A 16,752-nucleotide genomic window follows, 5' to 3' on the forward strand; every position below is an offset into this window, starting at 1 on the left:
TATTGAAACTAATTAGGAACCAGTCAGAACTGCTTTGGGCTACGTGGCTATTTGTGGGTTGTGGAAAATTCCCCAGGGAACAGAGTGACTGTAATTAGAGGCAGGTCGTTGTAGTTACTTTAGTTAAGAAGAAATGGAGAGTTCAGGGTCTGCTGCCAGCTGTGGAAGGGGGCAGTCAGGGGAGGCCTGGGCATGGGGAGAGCTGCCTGGCCCTAGAGCTGAGTCCCACACAGTAGATGAGGGACAGCAAAAAGGGGAAATTGGGGTGGGTTTATTTCCGTCACCATGTAGGATAATACTCATTTTCCTTTCCTTTGCTTCACTCCACCTCCAGACAACTTTAGGGTGTTTGGAAAATTTTTATTCAAAAGTTTCTACGGTGTTGTTTTTTTTTTTTTTTCCCCTCTCTCTCTGCTTTGTATTCATCTAACATCTGTATATTTTTTTCCTGAAATTGATTGTTTCTCATCTCAGTCTTCTGCTTAACCACTCTATTAATTTTTTTTTAAGATTTTATTTATTTATTTGACAGAGATCACAAGTAGGCAGAGAAGCAGGCAGGGAGGAGGAAGCAGGCGCCCTGCTGAGCAGAGAGCCCGATGTGGGGCTCTATCCCAGGACCCTGAGATCATGACCTGAGCGGAAGGCAGAGGCTTAACCCACTGAGCCACCCAGGTGCCCCAACCATTCTATTAAATTTTTATTCTTTAGAAAGAAATAGAGCTTTATTCTAAAATTTTATCTCCATTCGTTACTCTTTACATGCATTTTCTTTGTGGATGCCTCCTTAGTTTGAGAACTTAGTGTCTTTGGAACTTTATTGGGATTTTCTAGATTGGGAGAGTACTTGTTAAGGTTGGATATAATAATTTTTAAGATTCTTACTAGTTGATTTAAGTTTTCTAAAAATCCCAAAGGATTGGGGCCTAATCTAGTTTCATAGCTTATTAAACCTGTTTATTGTGAGATATCATACATATTGAATATGTTTGACATATAGGTAGTATAGTCAGAGAGTTAGCACCCTGTAACCACCACCCAGATGAGAACATGGGATATTGCCAGCACCCCAGCAACACTGCGTGTGTGTGCCCCTTCCCATTCATAGTCTGCAGCCCAAGGTCACCACTGTGCTGCTTAGTGTTATCTTTTCCTTGCCTTTAAAATGTTAGTTTTATTATCTGTGTCTGCAGTCTTAGCTGGTAAAATTAGTTTGGCCTATTTTATGGATTCATATTGTAGGTATTTTTTTCATGGGATCCCTTTGCTCAACATTATTTTTGTGAAATTCATCCACGTTCTGTATTGTGTTCATTACAGTGCTGTATACAATTCTGCTGTTTGAATCTGAGGCTCTCCCTCCATTCAGGTTGGTGTCATTGTTTTGGCTCTTGCACACGATGCCACACCTCCAGCAGGGAGTCCCAGGGAGCCCAGCCCTGTGTCTGGTGCACACATTCCAGAGTGGGCTACCTGGTCGCCGGGTACTCACATCTGTGGTGGTCCTAGCTTCTACCCCAGAGTGGTTGCATTCTTACAACTTCCAGTGAGTGTATTTCTGTTAATCGTGGAAATGAAAAAAATCTTTCCTAATTTATTTTATCTCTGATCTCTAACGTTAATTCAAGTGATTAAAAATAAACCAAGGATGTATTTTTCTCCCCACCTCTCCCACTAGTGAATTTTATCCATGTTGGTGGAAAGTAGGAATCAGAACAAAATATAGTGAAATAACTCTAATTAGAAAATAAAGTATCTAATTACAGACAAGGGAGGCAGAGAATGCAGCAGAGAAGGGGCCTTTTGTCTACTACTTAGTTAAGATTTGTTGGTTGATTAATCTGGGAGTGTCTAGTTCTGCAAGGTTTCCTCTTCTGAACAGTGTACCATCCTGTCCTTACATTGTACTTTTTCGAATCTGGGGCTCCTAATTTGCCATCAAGAACTGGGTGGTATGGATAGTCAGAGTGGGAAACATCTTAAAAGTTTACTGACTCTTTCACCACTGTCAGGTTATGAAGTCAGTCAGACACATGTACTGTGTAAGACCGTAATCTCCAAAAAGCAGGGCTTGGTTTTTCAGTGGTTTATAAGAATAGTCTGAAAATAAGCTCTAATTATTAGAACTTATAGTGTTTAGGGTAAAAAATACCGTAATGTCAGATTTAGGAGTATTTACTTTCAGTCCATTATTGAAAGACTTTTTAAGAATAATTGCTTTTCTTAATTTACTCGATTTTAAAATTAAGGTGAAATATATATAACAGAACTTACCATTGTCATCATTTTTAAAGTAGACAACCCAATGGCCTTAAGAATATTCACATTATTTTGAAGCCATTGCCACTGCCCATCTCCAAAGATGTTTTCATCATCCCAGACTGGAATGCTGTCCCCATGAAATAACAGCTCCCTAGGCCCCTCACCCGCAGCCCCTGCAGCTACCATTCTACTTTCAGTCTCTGAATTTAACTCTTCCAGGTACTTCATAAAAGTGAGCTTACAAGATTTGTCATTATTTGACTGCCTTGTGATTTCATTGAGCAGAATGTCTTCTCGGTTCATCCCTGTTGTAGCACGTGTCCAACAGAAAGTTTTTTCTTCTTGGGTTTTGTTTTGTTTGTTCATTTTGTTTTGTTTTTTTAAGAGAGCATGTGCACATGTGAGGGGTGGGGAGGGGCAAACGGGGAGAATCTTGTGAGGGCCTCAGTCCAGGACCCTGAGATCATGACCTGAGCCGAAACTGAGAGCCGGAACGCTTAACCGACTGCGGCACCCAGGTGCCTGTAAGTTCTTTCTTCTGGAGGCTGGTCAGATTCCGCTGTATGTGTAGACCACATTTCACTTACACATTCCATCTGGCTGTCGACACCTGGGTGGCCTCCACCTTTGGCCTGTTGTGAATAATGCTGCCATGAACATGGGTATAAAATACTGTTGAAGTCCCTGCTTTCAGGTGAATAGTTGCTTTTTAACCTTTCTATACCAGACCCCTTTTACTTAGGAGTGTTGCGTTGATAGTGAACTGCTCTCCGAAACCAATCAGTTACATCTTCGGTTTCTCATCCTCCTGAGTACACGGAGCTGAAGGAAGGGAAGTGTGCAGTGTCACTGATTGCTGTCCGTGGTCATGCTAGAATAGGGGCCAGCCTTTCAGTGACCGGGATACCGGTATTTTGTTGCTGACTTTTGTATCCATTATTCATCTGAGTCATCATAAAGTACTATGTCATTTTTTCTTTTTCTTTTTAATTTTTTTATTTTTAAAAATTTTTTATTTTTTATTTAAAGATTTTTATTTATTTATTTAACAGATAGAGATCACAAGTAGGCAGAGAGAGAGGAAGGGAAGCCGGCTCCCTGCTGAACAGAGAGCCCGATGTGGGGCTTGATCGCAGACCCTGGGACCATGACCCGAGCCGATGGCAGAGGCTTTAACCCACTGAGCCACCCACGCGCCTCTGTGTCATTTTTTCTTAAAATACCTGCCTTATTTGTTTAGCCTATATAGTGCTTCATAATTTTAAAAGTTGGGTTAAAAACCATAGCCACAAATAAAAAATGAAACACTTTTGTCTATGCTTTTACTACAGGAATTTATCCTACATACTTTAGTAGTTATTGAAGGCTTACATTTTGGAGAGTTAGCATATATCAGTGGTTTTCAAATTTTTTGGTCTCAGGGACCCTTCATAGTCCTAAAACTGTAGAAGACCCACAGAGCCTTGGCCGGTGTGCACGCCAGCAGTTGATGTTCACCGCACTGGGGGTAAAACCGAGAAATTTGTAGCAGTTGTTGAGTCATTCAAAAATAATAAGCCCACTAAACCTTTTAAATATGTTTCCTATGGAAAAAAAACACATTTTCTCACTAAAAACATTTACCAAGAAGAGTGGCATTATTTTACATTTTTACAAAATACCTTTATCTGCCTTAGTAAAAGATAGCCGGCCCCTCGGATCTGCTTCCACAGGCCGTGGCAGCACGCTGCTCGTGCTCAAATATATGAAGAAAATCTGCTCACACAGATATGTAGCTGGAAAAGGAAGAGGTATTCTGATAATCTTTTCAGATAATCATGGATTTTTTTATACTATATTAAAACTTAACAAGTGACAGTTTCTTAAAGGTTAGTAGCAATAGGGAGTTTTAAATGTTATTGGTGAGTTTTTTGTACTTGGTTAGATCAAAATCCTTTTGTCTTTCTTGCACCTCAATGGCTCTTTTACTCAAGTGTAACTTGTAGCATTACGGATTGGTCACTTGGAAAATATTGGTTCACCAAGTTATGTGAATCTTCCAGATACACACTATGAGATATGACATGTAATGTAAAAAGTGCGCATTTGTTAATGTTTACCTTCAGTTGCATGCAGAATATCTTTAAATCTCAGGGAGCTGTCAAGCTCTTGGTGATAGACACTGGTTTTCCCAAAGTTCTGGTTTTAACTTGAGCACTCAACTTTTGTAATAGGTAGCAAATCCAGTCAGTTGTTTTCCTTAAAGGAACATGCTCCCTTTGTTCATGTTCGAGAAAATGTCTGCCGAAGACCCAAGCCTGGATTACCCTAATTTGTCATTCATTCTTTCCAGTAAACAGGGAACAAACCTCAGCTCAGCTTGCAATTTGCATGACCGCACAGGTGCTTCTCCCGGGTCACCCTTGTGCTTCACGAGTGAGCAGGGATGCGTCCTGTGTGCTGGGTGGTTTGAAATGCAGACTATTAACCAACCATGTGCTAATGGTTGAGACTTAATAAAATTAATAATATGTACTGCATTAAGAATATTCTTTTTTTAAAAAGATTTATTTTTTCTCTCTCTCTAAAAAAAAAAAGATTTATTTATTTATTTTAGAGAGAGAGAAAGCACAAGCGGGAGGGGTAGAGGGAGTGAGAGAGAGAATCTCAAGCAGACTCCCGGTTGCGCACAGAGCCCTGCTCGGGGCTTGATCGCAGGACCCTGAGATCGTGACCTGAGCCAAAATCAAGATTTGGTCACTTAACTGACTTAACCACCCAGGTGCCCCTGCATAAGAATATTGTGAAGTGAAGCTGACATTTTTACAAAACCCCGTGAGTACTGAAACCTTTTGGTACCGGTGCCTTCACTGGCGCCAACGAGCTGAGTCTGACCCACTGTTGCTTTTGCACCATTGATACAACTGTCAGTACAATGAAGAAGGCAAATAATGTCTTAATGTTATTATGAAAATAATTTTGACAATATGGATCCCCTGGGAGGATTTCAGGGGAATTGACAGCTTACCCTGTCATACATAATGTGGATACTTTAATAATCATGGATTCTCCTATTAAATAGTTTAAAACCTGTGTGTATATAGCTGGGTCTTGAGAAGTTGTGTCTGCTTTTCCCATCTGTGGCTGCCCCAAGTCAGAATAGGGACTAAGGCTATATTATACAGTGGTATCAGCATTTTAGAAAGAAGAACGTGGTGTTACTTTGAATTTTATAGCATTTGTTTTTACTCCCCCCACCCCACCCCACCCCACAGGTGCAAGTGCTTCCTTGAGAGAATTCCTGAGAGAATTTAGTGGTTTTGATTTATAGGCTCATACAAAACATATATACCATGACTCATCTGAGTTATAGTTTCTCAGGGAAACTACATGTAGCTGCTGCCTTGCTCCTGCCTGCCTCCTGTGAACTTTGACTTGAATACCTAGTTTATACTGAACTCTATGCCAGGACTGAGAAAGACAGGTTCCCCGCCCCTAGGAGCCTAGAGAAGAGTGTTCGAATGCAGTGATTGAGTGCTATTACGGAAGGTAGTGCGAGGTGCTCTGCGAGGCTTTGCCGGCCAGTTGTTACTGTAGGTGGCTTTTAAAGGAAGTGTGTAGGGGCTTGGCAGGGAGTGGAGACATGAAAGAGAGGAATGACACAGTACTTTCCAGGGCAGGGAATGTCCAGATGCAACAGTGTGACACACGCAGGGCTGGACCCAGAGGCTGTGGCCAGAGAAGAGGAGAAGGGTCTTGCTGGGGTTTGATCCCATAGACTGGAGGTTCTCAAAACCTGGTCCCCAGACTAGTAGCATCAACATCTCCGTGGAACTGGTCAGAAATGCATAGACTTTCAGTAGCAGGTGTTTTTGGTGGAGCGAGACTGTTTAACTGCCCTCTAGGGGACTTCCTGGGCCAGGGGAGAACAGTGTAGGTTCTTCAAGTAGCCTTGACACTTAGAAAGGTCACCCTGAGGGCCCTCTGGAAGGTGGGATAGTGTGGGATAGTGTGGCATTGTCCAGTGTTTTTGTGGATGGGATGCAGGCCTGGACTGATGGCAGGAGGAAGGAAGAGAGAGCGAGGATTTGCTGGAGGTAGATTCTCCAGAACTTTATCACTAGTAGACAGCTTATAAGCTATGAAAACAGCTCTTCTTTGCTCTGACGTGCCAGCACTCAGGGATGGAGGCATTCTTAAAGGCCCTTGCTTCTTGTGTCTTCAGGCAACAGCTCTTACCTATAATGAAAAAGCCAGTCAGGTAACTTGCCTGAGCCTCTTGAGTCTCCTTTTCGAGGTTGCCCACTTAATTAGGATGATGGCCCCCAGAGGGACAGAGTTGGCACATGCAGGACGAGTCTTAGAAAGGATGGCGCGGTCTGGGAGAGTGGAGGGGATGATTTTATTCAGATATGCCCAGCTGCTGGCAGATTGAATAAGTGCTACGTGGCGTTCAGACGCCCTTTGTTGTCCATTGGCTCTGAGCGGGCTAGGTGCACCACTTTCCTATTTGAATTTGAGCAGTCAGTAGCTCTATTTGGTGAGTGTGTATGTGTGTGTGTGTGTGTGTGTGTGTGTCTAAGTGTAAAGATGGGGTCCCCCAGTTTCAGTTACAGCAGTTATTCAGTTAGAACCTTTCTTCATCAGGGTGTTGAAGTTCTCTTTTTTCATATCGTATTTTGTTTTACAGATTCGTGAGGCTCCAGGGCCTTCAAGCTGTGATTACTCAGATGGTTCCTGAAATGACTGGGAAGGCGGACGCTTTGGTGCCCATCGAAGAGCATATGTCTATGTATATCTAAGACTTTCTTTGTACACACACACATTTACACCAGAAGACAGGCTCATTCTTGTGCACACTTGAAGAGTTTTACAACTGATGAAAATTAATTTAAGAATCAGATGGATCAACTTGACACTACTGGGCTCAGGAGCCCGGGGAGAAAAATATGTTACTGATGGTCAGTTTTCCACATGGTCTTCACGGGTAAAGAAAGTTTGCAAAAAGAAGAAAAAAAAACCTTCACGGTTCAAGCCTCAAAAATACCTCTGCAGCTTAAAGAAGGAACTAAGTGAGAAGGTGGCTGGGGGAGAAGTGTGGTGTCCAGTGGCGCAGGCAGAGTCATGCAGTGGGCTTTGCACTTTACTTTCCAGTGTTTTTGGTAATTTGGACCTACTTCAAAACTCTGCACTGAGAAGTAATTCTGGCTGTGTGTGACTTCAGGAAAGCAAGGTCAGGTATGATGGGACAAATCTGAACGATGAACTGGTTCCTTTGCCTTTTTCAGTTAACTGTGTTCTCGAAGTTTTAATTTATTATTTTCCTTTTCCTTTCCCGTATCTATAGGATAATATTTTAAAGTAGCAATTGAAACCAGTATTTACAAAGTAAGTATCAAGGAACATCCAAGCAAAGCTTCTTTTCCTCGGACTGCACCCGTGGCGTTTGCACGCATCTCTGAACGTGAGCCGGAGAGCGCCCGTCAGCGGGACAGGCTGACTCTCTAGGGAGCGAGTGCGGGAGACCCTGACTCTTGTCTGCGCTTTCTCTGAAGGGCTTCTCTTCCCTGTCGAGTCCGGGAAGCCCTGCAGATAGGAGGAAGAGTACTTGATGGACTTCATTCTGAGATGAGTCTTTTCCTTCAAGATGGAGAAATAGGGGATCTTTAGGAGCAGAAAGGGGAGAAGCCAGTAGGGGAGGGAGGAAGGAGACGGGGTAAAGAGACAGAATCCTGTAGTGACGCTCGGTTTTGTCAACCAGAGGATTTAGGATTCACCCAAAGCAAACACTCGTACCACTTCAAGAGCTTTAGAACCTCTGGCTCCGAGTGAAGCGGTTTTCTCTCTCCACCTCTATGGCACCGAGGAGTGCACCGGTCTGTGGCGGGCCGGTCAGATGGAGCCCAGCTCTCCGCCAGGACACAGCAACCTGCCTTCCGGGAAGCCAGGCTGGGCCCTGAGGGGGGAAGTTTCTGGTTTAGAACAGTGGGGAGAGTCTTTTTTCCTTCCTGAACTTGGACTGCTGTCTGCACAAACTCTGGTCTGTTTTGCACGGTGTGTGTGTGCCTTTTTTTCCCTTTATGCAATCTTTTTCAGCTTCAGCAACAGAAATTGGTCTAGTTGAGAGAACGTGCCAGAGGGTGGCTTTGGAAGGAAGATGATCCCATGTGTTCTGTCTCTGCATCTGAACTTTTGAAGAGAAAATTCCAGCTCGAGGGATTCTTTAAAGCCTTAAGTTACTTGAAATCTATGTATTTGCAACCCTTTGTCTCTGGAATCATATTACACTAAACTGGAATCTCAGGCTGAATGAGAATAACCAAGTTGAGTGAAAAGAAGAAAACCCCGTTTCTTGATCAGCAGTGGTAATGACGCTCTTCCTCTAAGGACTTGAAAATAAAAATGGACACGTGTTGTTTTTAAGCATTACCTTTTCCTAACAGACTGCCATCATCTTTTCTAGAGGAATTTTTTCACTATGCATTGGGGTGGATCTTTATAAAATATTGACCTTGTGATTAGATCCAGGTCAGTCTTCATTAAAAGGGGTCGGGGAAAGCAACGCAAGCCAACCACAAAATCACATCAGTCACTTGATCCATGAAAAGAATTAGTTTGAGTTTTTCGGCATTCAGCATTACTTTCTAAATAAAACGGTTCACTGAGAAAAAGTATGTATGCAGCAGTGGAACATGGGCCTGTCCTTTGCAGTGACTCCAACATCCTCTGCCTGTCCTGGAAGGGGCGTGTTCCCAAGAGTGAGAAGGAGAAGCCGGTGTGCCGGAGGCGCTACTATGAGGAGGGCTGGCTGGCCACGGGCAACGGCCGCGGCGTCGTCGGGGTGACCTTCACCTCGAGCCACTGCCGCCGGGACAGAAACACGCCGCAGAGAATAAACTTCAACCTGCGGGGCCACAACAGCGAGGTGAGCTGGGGCTCATTGTACTTTTTGTCTCATCGCCTGTGGTCTTGAGCCTGCTGCCCGTGGGCTCAGAGCTCGCTTTCTCGTTTTCTCCACCTGCTGCTGAGGGACACTATTCAAACTGTGGATTCTGTCTCCTGTGTCCCAGTGGGAATATGTTAAGGTGGACACGGTTCCCAGTAGCCTGTGTCCCTCCCCGAGCGTGTCTGTTCTCTTGGGCGCCCTCACTCTCCTCTCCTGGCAGCGGGCTACGCACCAGCACGCGCACGGGCACCAGGGCGGCTCTGCCCAGGCTGGGAGGTTCGGTTGGATGATCCTAACCAGTGTGTCGTGCTCTCGGCCTTTTTAGTCACCCTTTCTGCGTAACAGAGTTAACCGCCCCTGTGTGAGGCTGGTGCTGTCAACAGGGAAGGTGGTGTTGTCCTCTTCACCTCAACGGTTAACAGCCGCCTTGCTCTGGGTGACGGTTTAACACCTGCCGTGGAGGTGCAAGAACGAAGGAGTTAATTGGGCAGAGGTGACAGTAATCCACTGGACAAGAGCCATTGTTTTTCCTATCTGTTGGGTGTATGATACTGACATTATGCTCTGTCTGCATACTTAACATATTTAAGGATCTGTGCACTAACTCTAGTGAGAAAATATGACTAATTTGGGTGAAAGCCAATGAAAAATCATTGCAAATCTTTTTTCTCTTCCTTATGAATTCTTCACAAAAAGGTGAGTTGGTGGATTTGTGGTCACCCATTGTGGTATCCTAGTGATGGCTACAGGAGAGGCCTGGGCTATATTTCCGGGGGTGCAGTCCTCTTCTCCCATTTCTGTTCCTTTTTTCCCCATATGTTTGTTATAAGAAGTTCTAGCTCCACCATTTAACTAGCTGGTGTGGTCCTGCCCGAGTCATTCAAGTCATTAGATCACTCATGGTTGAACTGAAATAACAGTTCCTTTCTTTCAGAGTTGCTGTGAGGATCTGTGAGAATATGGTTTTGCAAGGGATTTGAAGATGGCGGGTGCTGGGTGTGTGGATGATGACATTGTGTGCCTCGTACGCCGATTCACTTAACTGTATTCTTACTGTCCAGCCCTTGCATGCTACTTAGTACCCTTCCATTTCCTTACTAGTCTGACTCGTGAGGCCAGAGACGGTGTTTTTTGATTTTTGTTTCACAGTTAAGATTTGAAAACCCATATGCAGTCAGTAGGTGTTCATTGCATCTCTGCCGAGTGCTGGGTGCTGTGTGGACCAGCCACCACGGGCCAAGATGAATTACGGATTGGGCCTGCTGGGAGTCCACCATCTGGCAGTAAAGGCAACGTGTGCACCTGGATATCTCTTTCTCTGTGTGTGTTTCAGTTAGGTATGGAACGAAAGATTTGGGTCATTGAAAGAACTAAGGCTGAAGTTTACACCGATTTTGTTATGAAGAGGACCTTTCTGCGGGGTCTTGAGAAATAGAATTTGGATAGGTTCCCCCCTACTCCCCCGAGTGATGCAAGAAGATTAAGCTACATTCTGGCCTCAGAGAAGCAGTTTCTCTCTTCTGTGTGACATAAAGGTGCTGGGTTTCCTTTGGCTCCAACCTAAGCACGTGTCTGTATTCACCTTACCACACCAGGTGTGCCCCCAGGAAGATGCATTTGGGGTCTGGCTGGACAAGGACAGGGCCTATATGTATATTTTGCCATCCCTGGGACAAATCCACCATAGTTGATAGGAGGTTGACATGCTTAGCTCTTCCCGCTGAACTATGAAATGTTTACTGTGTACAGGTATACCCTGGTTTGTAATGGGGATTTTACTCATATCAGGGCATTCTGTATGCCAGTTAATCCAGGGCAGAAGGTTTAAGCAAGGTGCTGCCTTAATAATCTATCTGATTTACACAGTGCTCAGATGTAGCTGTTTCTGGGCTTAATGTATCAGCATGAAGTTGCGGTCAAGTTTGAAAATTGACATGCTCGTCTTCAGGACCTGAGTTAAATATAATTTGTTAGTGACTCACTTTGGGTGGCTCTTCTGGTCAAGCAACGAGCTCTGTTTATTGGGGCGTATTTGAGTATGCTAGGTGACCATGTCTGTCTTGTCTCCTTCCCGGTAGGCCTTCTAAGTGCTCATCATACAGATGCATCGCATTCAGAGAGCATGAACCAGAGGCTGCTGTTCTTTGCTGTAGTCGACGGGGGAGGCTCTCTGTAGGGTCCCCCTGCTGGTGCAGTGGGGGCAGAAGCAGCTCACCGCTGCTAGGTGGAAGTGGGGGCTTTGTTGGTGTGCACAGGGGATTTGAAAGTTTAATTATATGCAGATAATTAAAGATACAAATTGCAAAACCACAGTCCTTCAGCCTTTCTTACAGTTTTTCAGGTAAACTTGTACATAATAACAATGAAACAAACAGTGGGAACTTACCTAATTTTATATGCTGGAAGGGAATTTAAAACTAAAGAGTACTACTAAGTTGATCCATTTTTATCTTCCAGCGTTAGTATTAAAGCTTTTCTGAGTGGGGAAAATGGGATAAGAGAATCTTCATAGTGAGGCTGGGAGGGTGGAGCAATATATGAATGAAGTAAATGTGTTTAAAAATTTTATTTTTGGGACGCCTGGGTGGCTCGGTGGGTTAGGCCTCTGCCTTCGGCTCAGGTCATGGTCTCAGGGTCCTGGGATGGAACCTCCTCATCGGGCTCTCTGCTCAGCGGGAAGCCTGCTTCCCCCACTCTCTCTGCCTGCTGCTCTGCCTACTTGTGATCTCTTTCTCTCACTGTCAAAAAATAAATAAATAAATAAATAAAATCTTTTTAAAATTTTATTTTTAAATTTCTCAATTGTAGCCATAGTAAATTTAATTTTCCTGGTGAGGGATATATCTTCTTTGTTATTTTTAACTTTTTTTTTTTTTAAAGATTTTAATTATTTCTTTGATGGAGGGGAGAGGGAGAGGGACAGAGAGAGCGTGTATGCATACGTGAGGGTGCACACAAGCGGGGGGCGTGGCAGAGGGAGAGGTGGGTTCCCCCCTGAGCCCCCGCTGGGGCTCCATCCCACAGGATCATGATCTGAGCCGAAGGCAGACCTTAACCAACTGAGCCAGGTGCCCCTGTCTTCTTTTTTAAAGTAGACTCGAAAGCCTGGGGGATGGGCTTGCTGGGGTATGGAGTGCTTCAGTCTGCAGGAGGAAGTCTTGGGGCCAGGAGTGGCTGGCAGTGCTTTCTGGGGACGGAGCTGGATCTCGGCCTTTGGTTGGCCGCTGCTGGGCTTTGGTTCCACAACCACCAAGGAGCAGTTTCTGCCCAGGTGACCTGTGCATGTGTCAGTGGATGGATGTGGTTTGCATGGAAATAAAGTTGGTGACAGTAACTGCTGGTGACAGTTGCCATGTGTTATGTGGCCACAACTTTCTATGTGTTTTATGTGTGTCATTTTGGTTAGCCCCCGTAACAGTTCTCTGCAGCTCGGTTTTATTCCGCTGCGCGGCTGAAGAAGCTGTAGTTCCGAGGCGTGCCGGGGTTGTCCGAGGCACAGAACTAGAGGATGATGGCAGACCTGGGATAAAATTCATGTCTGACTGTGTTTCCTTCTGTGAGATGCTGCTTCGGCCAAGGGGAACCACAGTGATTAGAGGAACAGAGTCAGGAGTGACTGTGTTTCGGACGGTGAAGTTTGGTGTGAAGGGTTGCAGCTGTGTGGGCTGCGAGGTCTGGGCCCCGAGTAGTCAGGATGAAAACGTAGTGATGAACGTTCGCGGGACGGAAGGGGCGCTGCTTTTGGTTCGGGTTGCGTTCTAAGACCATTAGAAGACTGTTGTATTCGGAGAGAAGTGCTGAAAAATTCAAGCGTCCATTTAAAAATGAGCATTCAGTTGAGTGCATTGATCCACCAATGTGGAAAGCTGAATTGATAGCATTGATTTCATTTATTGTGGAATTTATTTGATTATTTTAATATTTATTATGTTCTTTAACTTATCATATTTATATATTTATAATTTTAAGATAGTTTATTATAAAAATAAGAGTCTTCAAGAAGTAATGTCGAAACCTGTCACTGTGATACTATGATAGTGTATGTATGGATGGCTTTAGGAAGACTCTTGAGTCAGAGTATAACCAGGTATTAGAGATGGAAGGCGTATGTGAGAAACAGCTCTTTTAAATGTGTCTTACGAATTGTTATTTTGAACAGGGAACTGTTCTAGCAAAGAGGCAGAAATAAGACTTTTCTGTATATTGAGATCAGAGTTTTGTTTCACCTCACCTGGCTTACCTGTTTTTATGCCAGAGCTCAGGAGTGTGAGTTCGTCTTTATCACAAGAACACGTACATGCGGGTAAATGCTAATAATGACCAGTAGCGGTGTTCTCACTTCTGTTGCCTGCCCCCGCCTCCTGTTGAGGCTGTTCACCGAAGGCTTCTTTATTACCTGTTTGATTAATCAGTTTTGGGATTTGGGATGTTGGCTTCTTGCCTATCTTGGCAGGGGATCCAGCTCTCCCTTCCTTAGTCACTCAGCCCAGCCTTGCCCTGCAAGCCAGTCATCCTGGTATTGCTCTTTCGTAATTGGGTAACTCATTATTCAGTGTTTATGTTATTTAAACCGTGTCCGTATAGTGCCCAGGCGAGTCAAGTAGGATACTATGATTATATTTCCTTTACTGTTGAGGAATTTTTTCCTTTGCGAGGAAAGTAGTCTTATTTTGCAGGATGCCTGGGTGGCTCAGTTGGTTAAGTGGCTGCTGTTGGCTCAGGTGATGATCCCTGGGTCCTGGGATCGAGTCCCACATCGGGCTCCTTACTTGGTGGGGAGCCTGCTTCTCCCTCTGCTTGCTGCTCCCTGTGCTTGTGCTCACGCGCTTGCTTGCTCTCTCTGACAAATAAATAAATAAAATCTTAAAAAAAAAAAAAAGGTCTTATTTTTCCTAGTGGTTTGGTTTCTTTATCTGTTGCAGATCTTCCAGCATTTTCAGTATTTTTCTACATGTTCAGACCAGTAAGATGATTATTTGTTCTTTCTGTTTTTGTTTTTTTCCCCCGGGGACCTCCATCTGGGAGTCCTTTGTCCTCCTTCTACTCTTGGGAGGACTTGCTGTCCAGCTCACTTCCTGAACTTCCCTTTTTCATCACCTTGATAATTTCCTTTGCCTCTTACTTTTGCTGTATCTTTTGGTTCTTTGACTTTGTATCTTTCTCTTTCTTGGTTTACCTCATTTTTTCGTTGGAGCATAATCACCAGTATTTTCCTAAGAAAAAATTTGTAAGTCATGAATTTCAAGACTTGTATATCTGAAAATGTTTTAATTCTTCCTTCACTGTTGATTGATAGTTTGTCTGGGTATAGATTTCTAGGTTGGTTCCTTCCACATTTTGACAGCATCTTTCTATAGTCTTCAGACTTGGAGAGCTATTATTGGGAAGCACAATAGTTCAGACCCTGAAGCTAGACTCCAAATCCTAAATTTAAGTATATTATTTAACATCTCTTTACTGTTAATCTTCTCATTTTTGAAATGGTTTACAAATTGTACTTTTCTCATGTAGATTTGTTGTAAGGATTATGTGAGTGACTATAGGTAAAGCATTTAGAACAGTGCCTGGTACATCATGGGGGTTTTATAAATTGACTGTTACTATTATTATTCTAAATCCTCTATATGTGATCTGTTAAAAAAAATCTGCAAGTTTTGGCAACTGCTCTCTATCGTAGATATTCTGGAATTTCACAATGATGTTTAAAAGTAATATACCGTAAAGCTGTTTGGCACCTCTGTGTGCATGGGAGGGCGTTTCAGCTGGTGGATTTTACTGTGGAATAATCTGGGGGAGAACTGACAGTTTCTTTGCTAACTGCCAAATGTCAGCATCCAGGCATATTTCTCTGGGGTGGTTCAGTTTCTCTAGATAAGGCCCTTCCAGTCGCACACGTATGCTGGGGAAGAGGAGGCCATAGGAAGAGGTGAAGCAGCGGGTATTCACTTAGTGCCGCTGTGTGTTAGATGCCGTTCTAAGAGCTTTAACTCATTTAATCGTGACATCAACTCTCCGATTTTGAACCTGTTATTACCATATTTTAGAGCGGAGGAAACTGAGGTACAGAGGGAGGGGCTAAACAGCTTGCCCAAGGTGACATATCTCTCTCATTGACAGAGTTGAGACTGAACCAGGAGCCCCATAGATTCATCCTCTTAACCTCTCGGAAAATCACCCGGGGTTCAGTCCCTGTACTATCTTCACGGTGCCAGGACCCAAGGCTGCTGTCTTTGGTTTGTGGTGCCGGTAGAATGAGCTGTCATCATCTGACACTGTGAGGGACAAGCCTGCCTGCTTCCATGAGGAAGGAGTTCTCTGAGGGAAGGAGCATCCGCTGCTGCCCTGTGCAATGCTGACTCGTGTGTGGCTTTTCTCCTGGCACACGGGCTCATGCCGAAATCTTTCTAGGCTTTCCGCTGCTGGCATCTCTCTGGAGGCACTCAGTTTAGCCTCGCGCTATGCTGGGACTCCACTTGCCACTCCTTATCCATTTTCTGTCTTCCTTTGCTGTGATCTGGGTGTCGTGGAATATAGCTTTTGTGTTTGTTTTCATCTCTTTCTTTCTTTCTTTCTCTCTTTCTCTTTCTTTTTCACGAGCAACAGAGGGTAAGAGAAAGAGAAAGAAAGTACGCTATGGGGGCAGGGGCAGAGGGGAAGCAGACTCCCCACTGAGCTGGCCTGATCTCCTCATTAGGAGATCATGACCTGAGCGCAGACCAAGAGCTGGTCACTTAACCTACTGAGCCACCCAGGCACTCCTGTGAAATGACTTCTGGGAGAAGGATTAGGATCATCTTTAGTTTGACAACTTAAATCAGAAATCTCCTGTTAAGATATTTTTGAAGGTTCTTAAAAGCATTAAATATAGATTTTTTTCCCTAAACCAAAGCCAGAATATAATAGAATTCTATTTTGTTAAGAAGCTAGAATTTGTTGAAATGATGGCATTAATTTTTTTTTCCCTTAGCAGTTTGTGTAAAAAATTTTTTCTCCTAACAGAAATAAATAATCATGTCTGCAAGTAACTTCAATACAGGAAAACATGGTCTTTTGGGTGTATTTCTGCTAGAGAGAATGAGAGAGGAATGTGGACACAAGGCAATAATTTTTTTGGTAATAGCCTCCTAGGGAAGGAGCTTCAAGCTACATCATGTCAAAATGAGAGTGAGTGAGATTATTACTGAAAGTTCTGGGCAAATAAATATTTCTCCCAGTATAGAATCTGTGTTCATGATTTATTAATAGGTGAGCCCATGGGTTCCTGGACCCTACTGCCTCTGTGTTGTGGTTGTATTATCTTTTAAGGACAATGATACCTGCCTCCTGCAGTGCTGGTGACCGAAGTTGGAATCCACAGATGATATACATGAAAGAGCTCATAAGTCTTTGTTCTTTCTTGATTACTATTAGACTCACTGTCATCCTTGGGTATTGTACCCATCTGCATTTCCTTTCAAGGCTAACAGTAGAGCCGTGGCCTCTCTGCTGAGGAGTAGCCTCATGTTTGCAAAATATGGGAGTGGAATGTGAGGTGGGAGGCAGGTGAGGTGTTAGGAGCAGGTTGG

General features: G+C 43.9%; 1 protein-coding gene across 7 annotated transcripts in view; it reads left to right on the forward strand.

Annotated features, from left to right (window-relative positions):
* Positions 1-16,752, forward strand: part of TULP4 (TUB like protein 4) — a 223,243-nt gene that overhangs the window by 51,320 nt on the left and 155,171 nt on the right. For 4 of the 7 annotated variants that reach the window (XM_032836454.1, XM_032836459.1, XM_032836457.1 and 1 more), the window contains exon 2: positions 6,932-9,166. In XM_032836454.1, the coding sequence (XP_032692345.1) occupies positions 8,915-9,166 (252 nt within the window). In that variant the 5' untranslated portion in view covers positions 6,932-8,914. Of the gene's footprint in view, positions 1-1,347; positions 1,370-6,931; positions 9,167-16,752 lie in introns of those variants that run through there. The other 3 variants (XM_032836460.1, XM_032836461.1, XM_032836456.1) reach the window with 3 other exon arrangements.

The sequence above is a fragment of the Lontra canadensis genome, unplaced genomic scaffold (assembly GCF_010015895.1).
Source record: "Lontra canadensis isolate GAN:19392208 unplaced genomic scaffold, GSC_riverotter_1.0 scaffold92, whole genome shotgun sequence".
Classification (NCBI taxonomy): Eukaryota; Metazoa; Chordata; class Mammalia; order Carnivora; family Mustelidae; genus Lontra; species Lontra canadensis.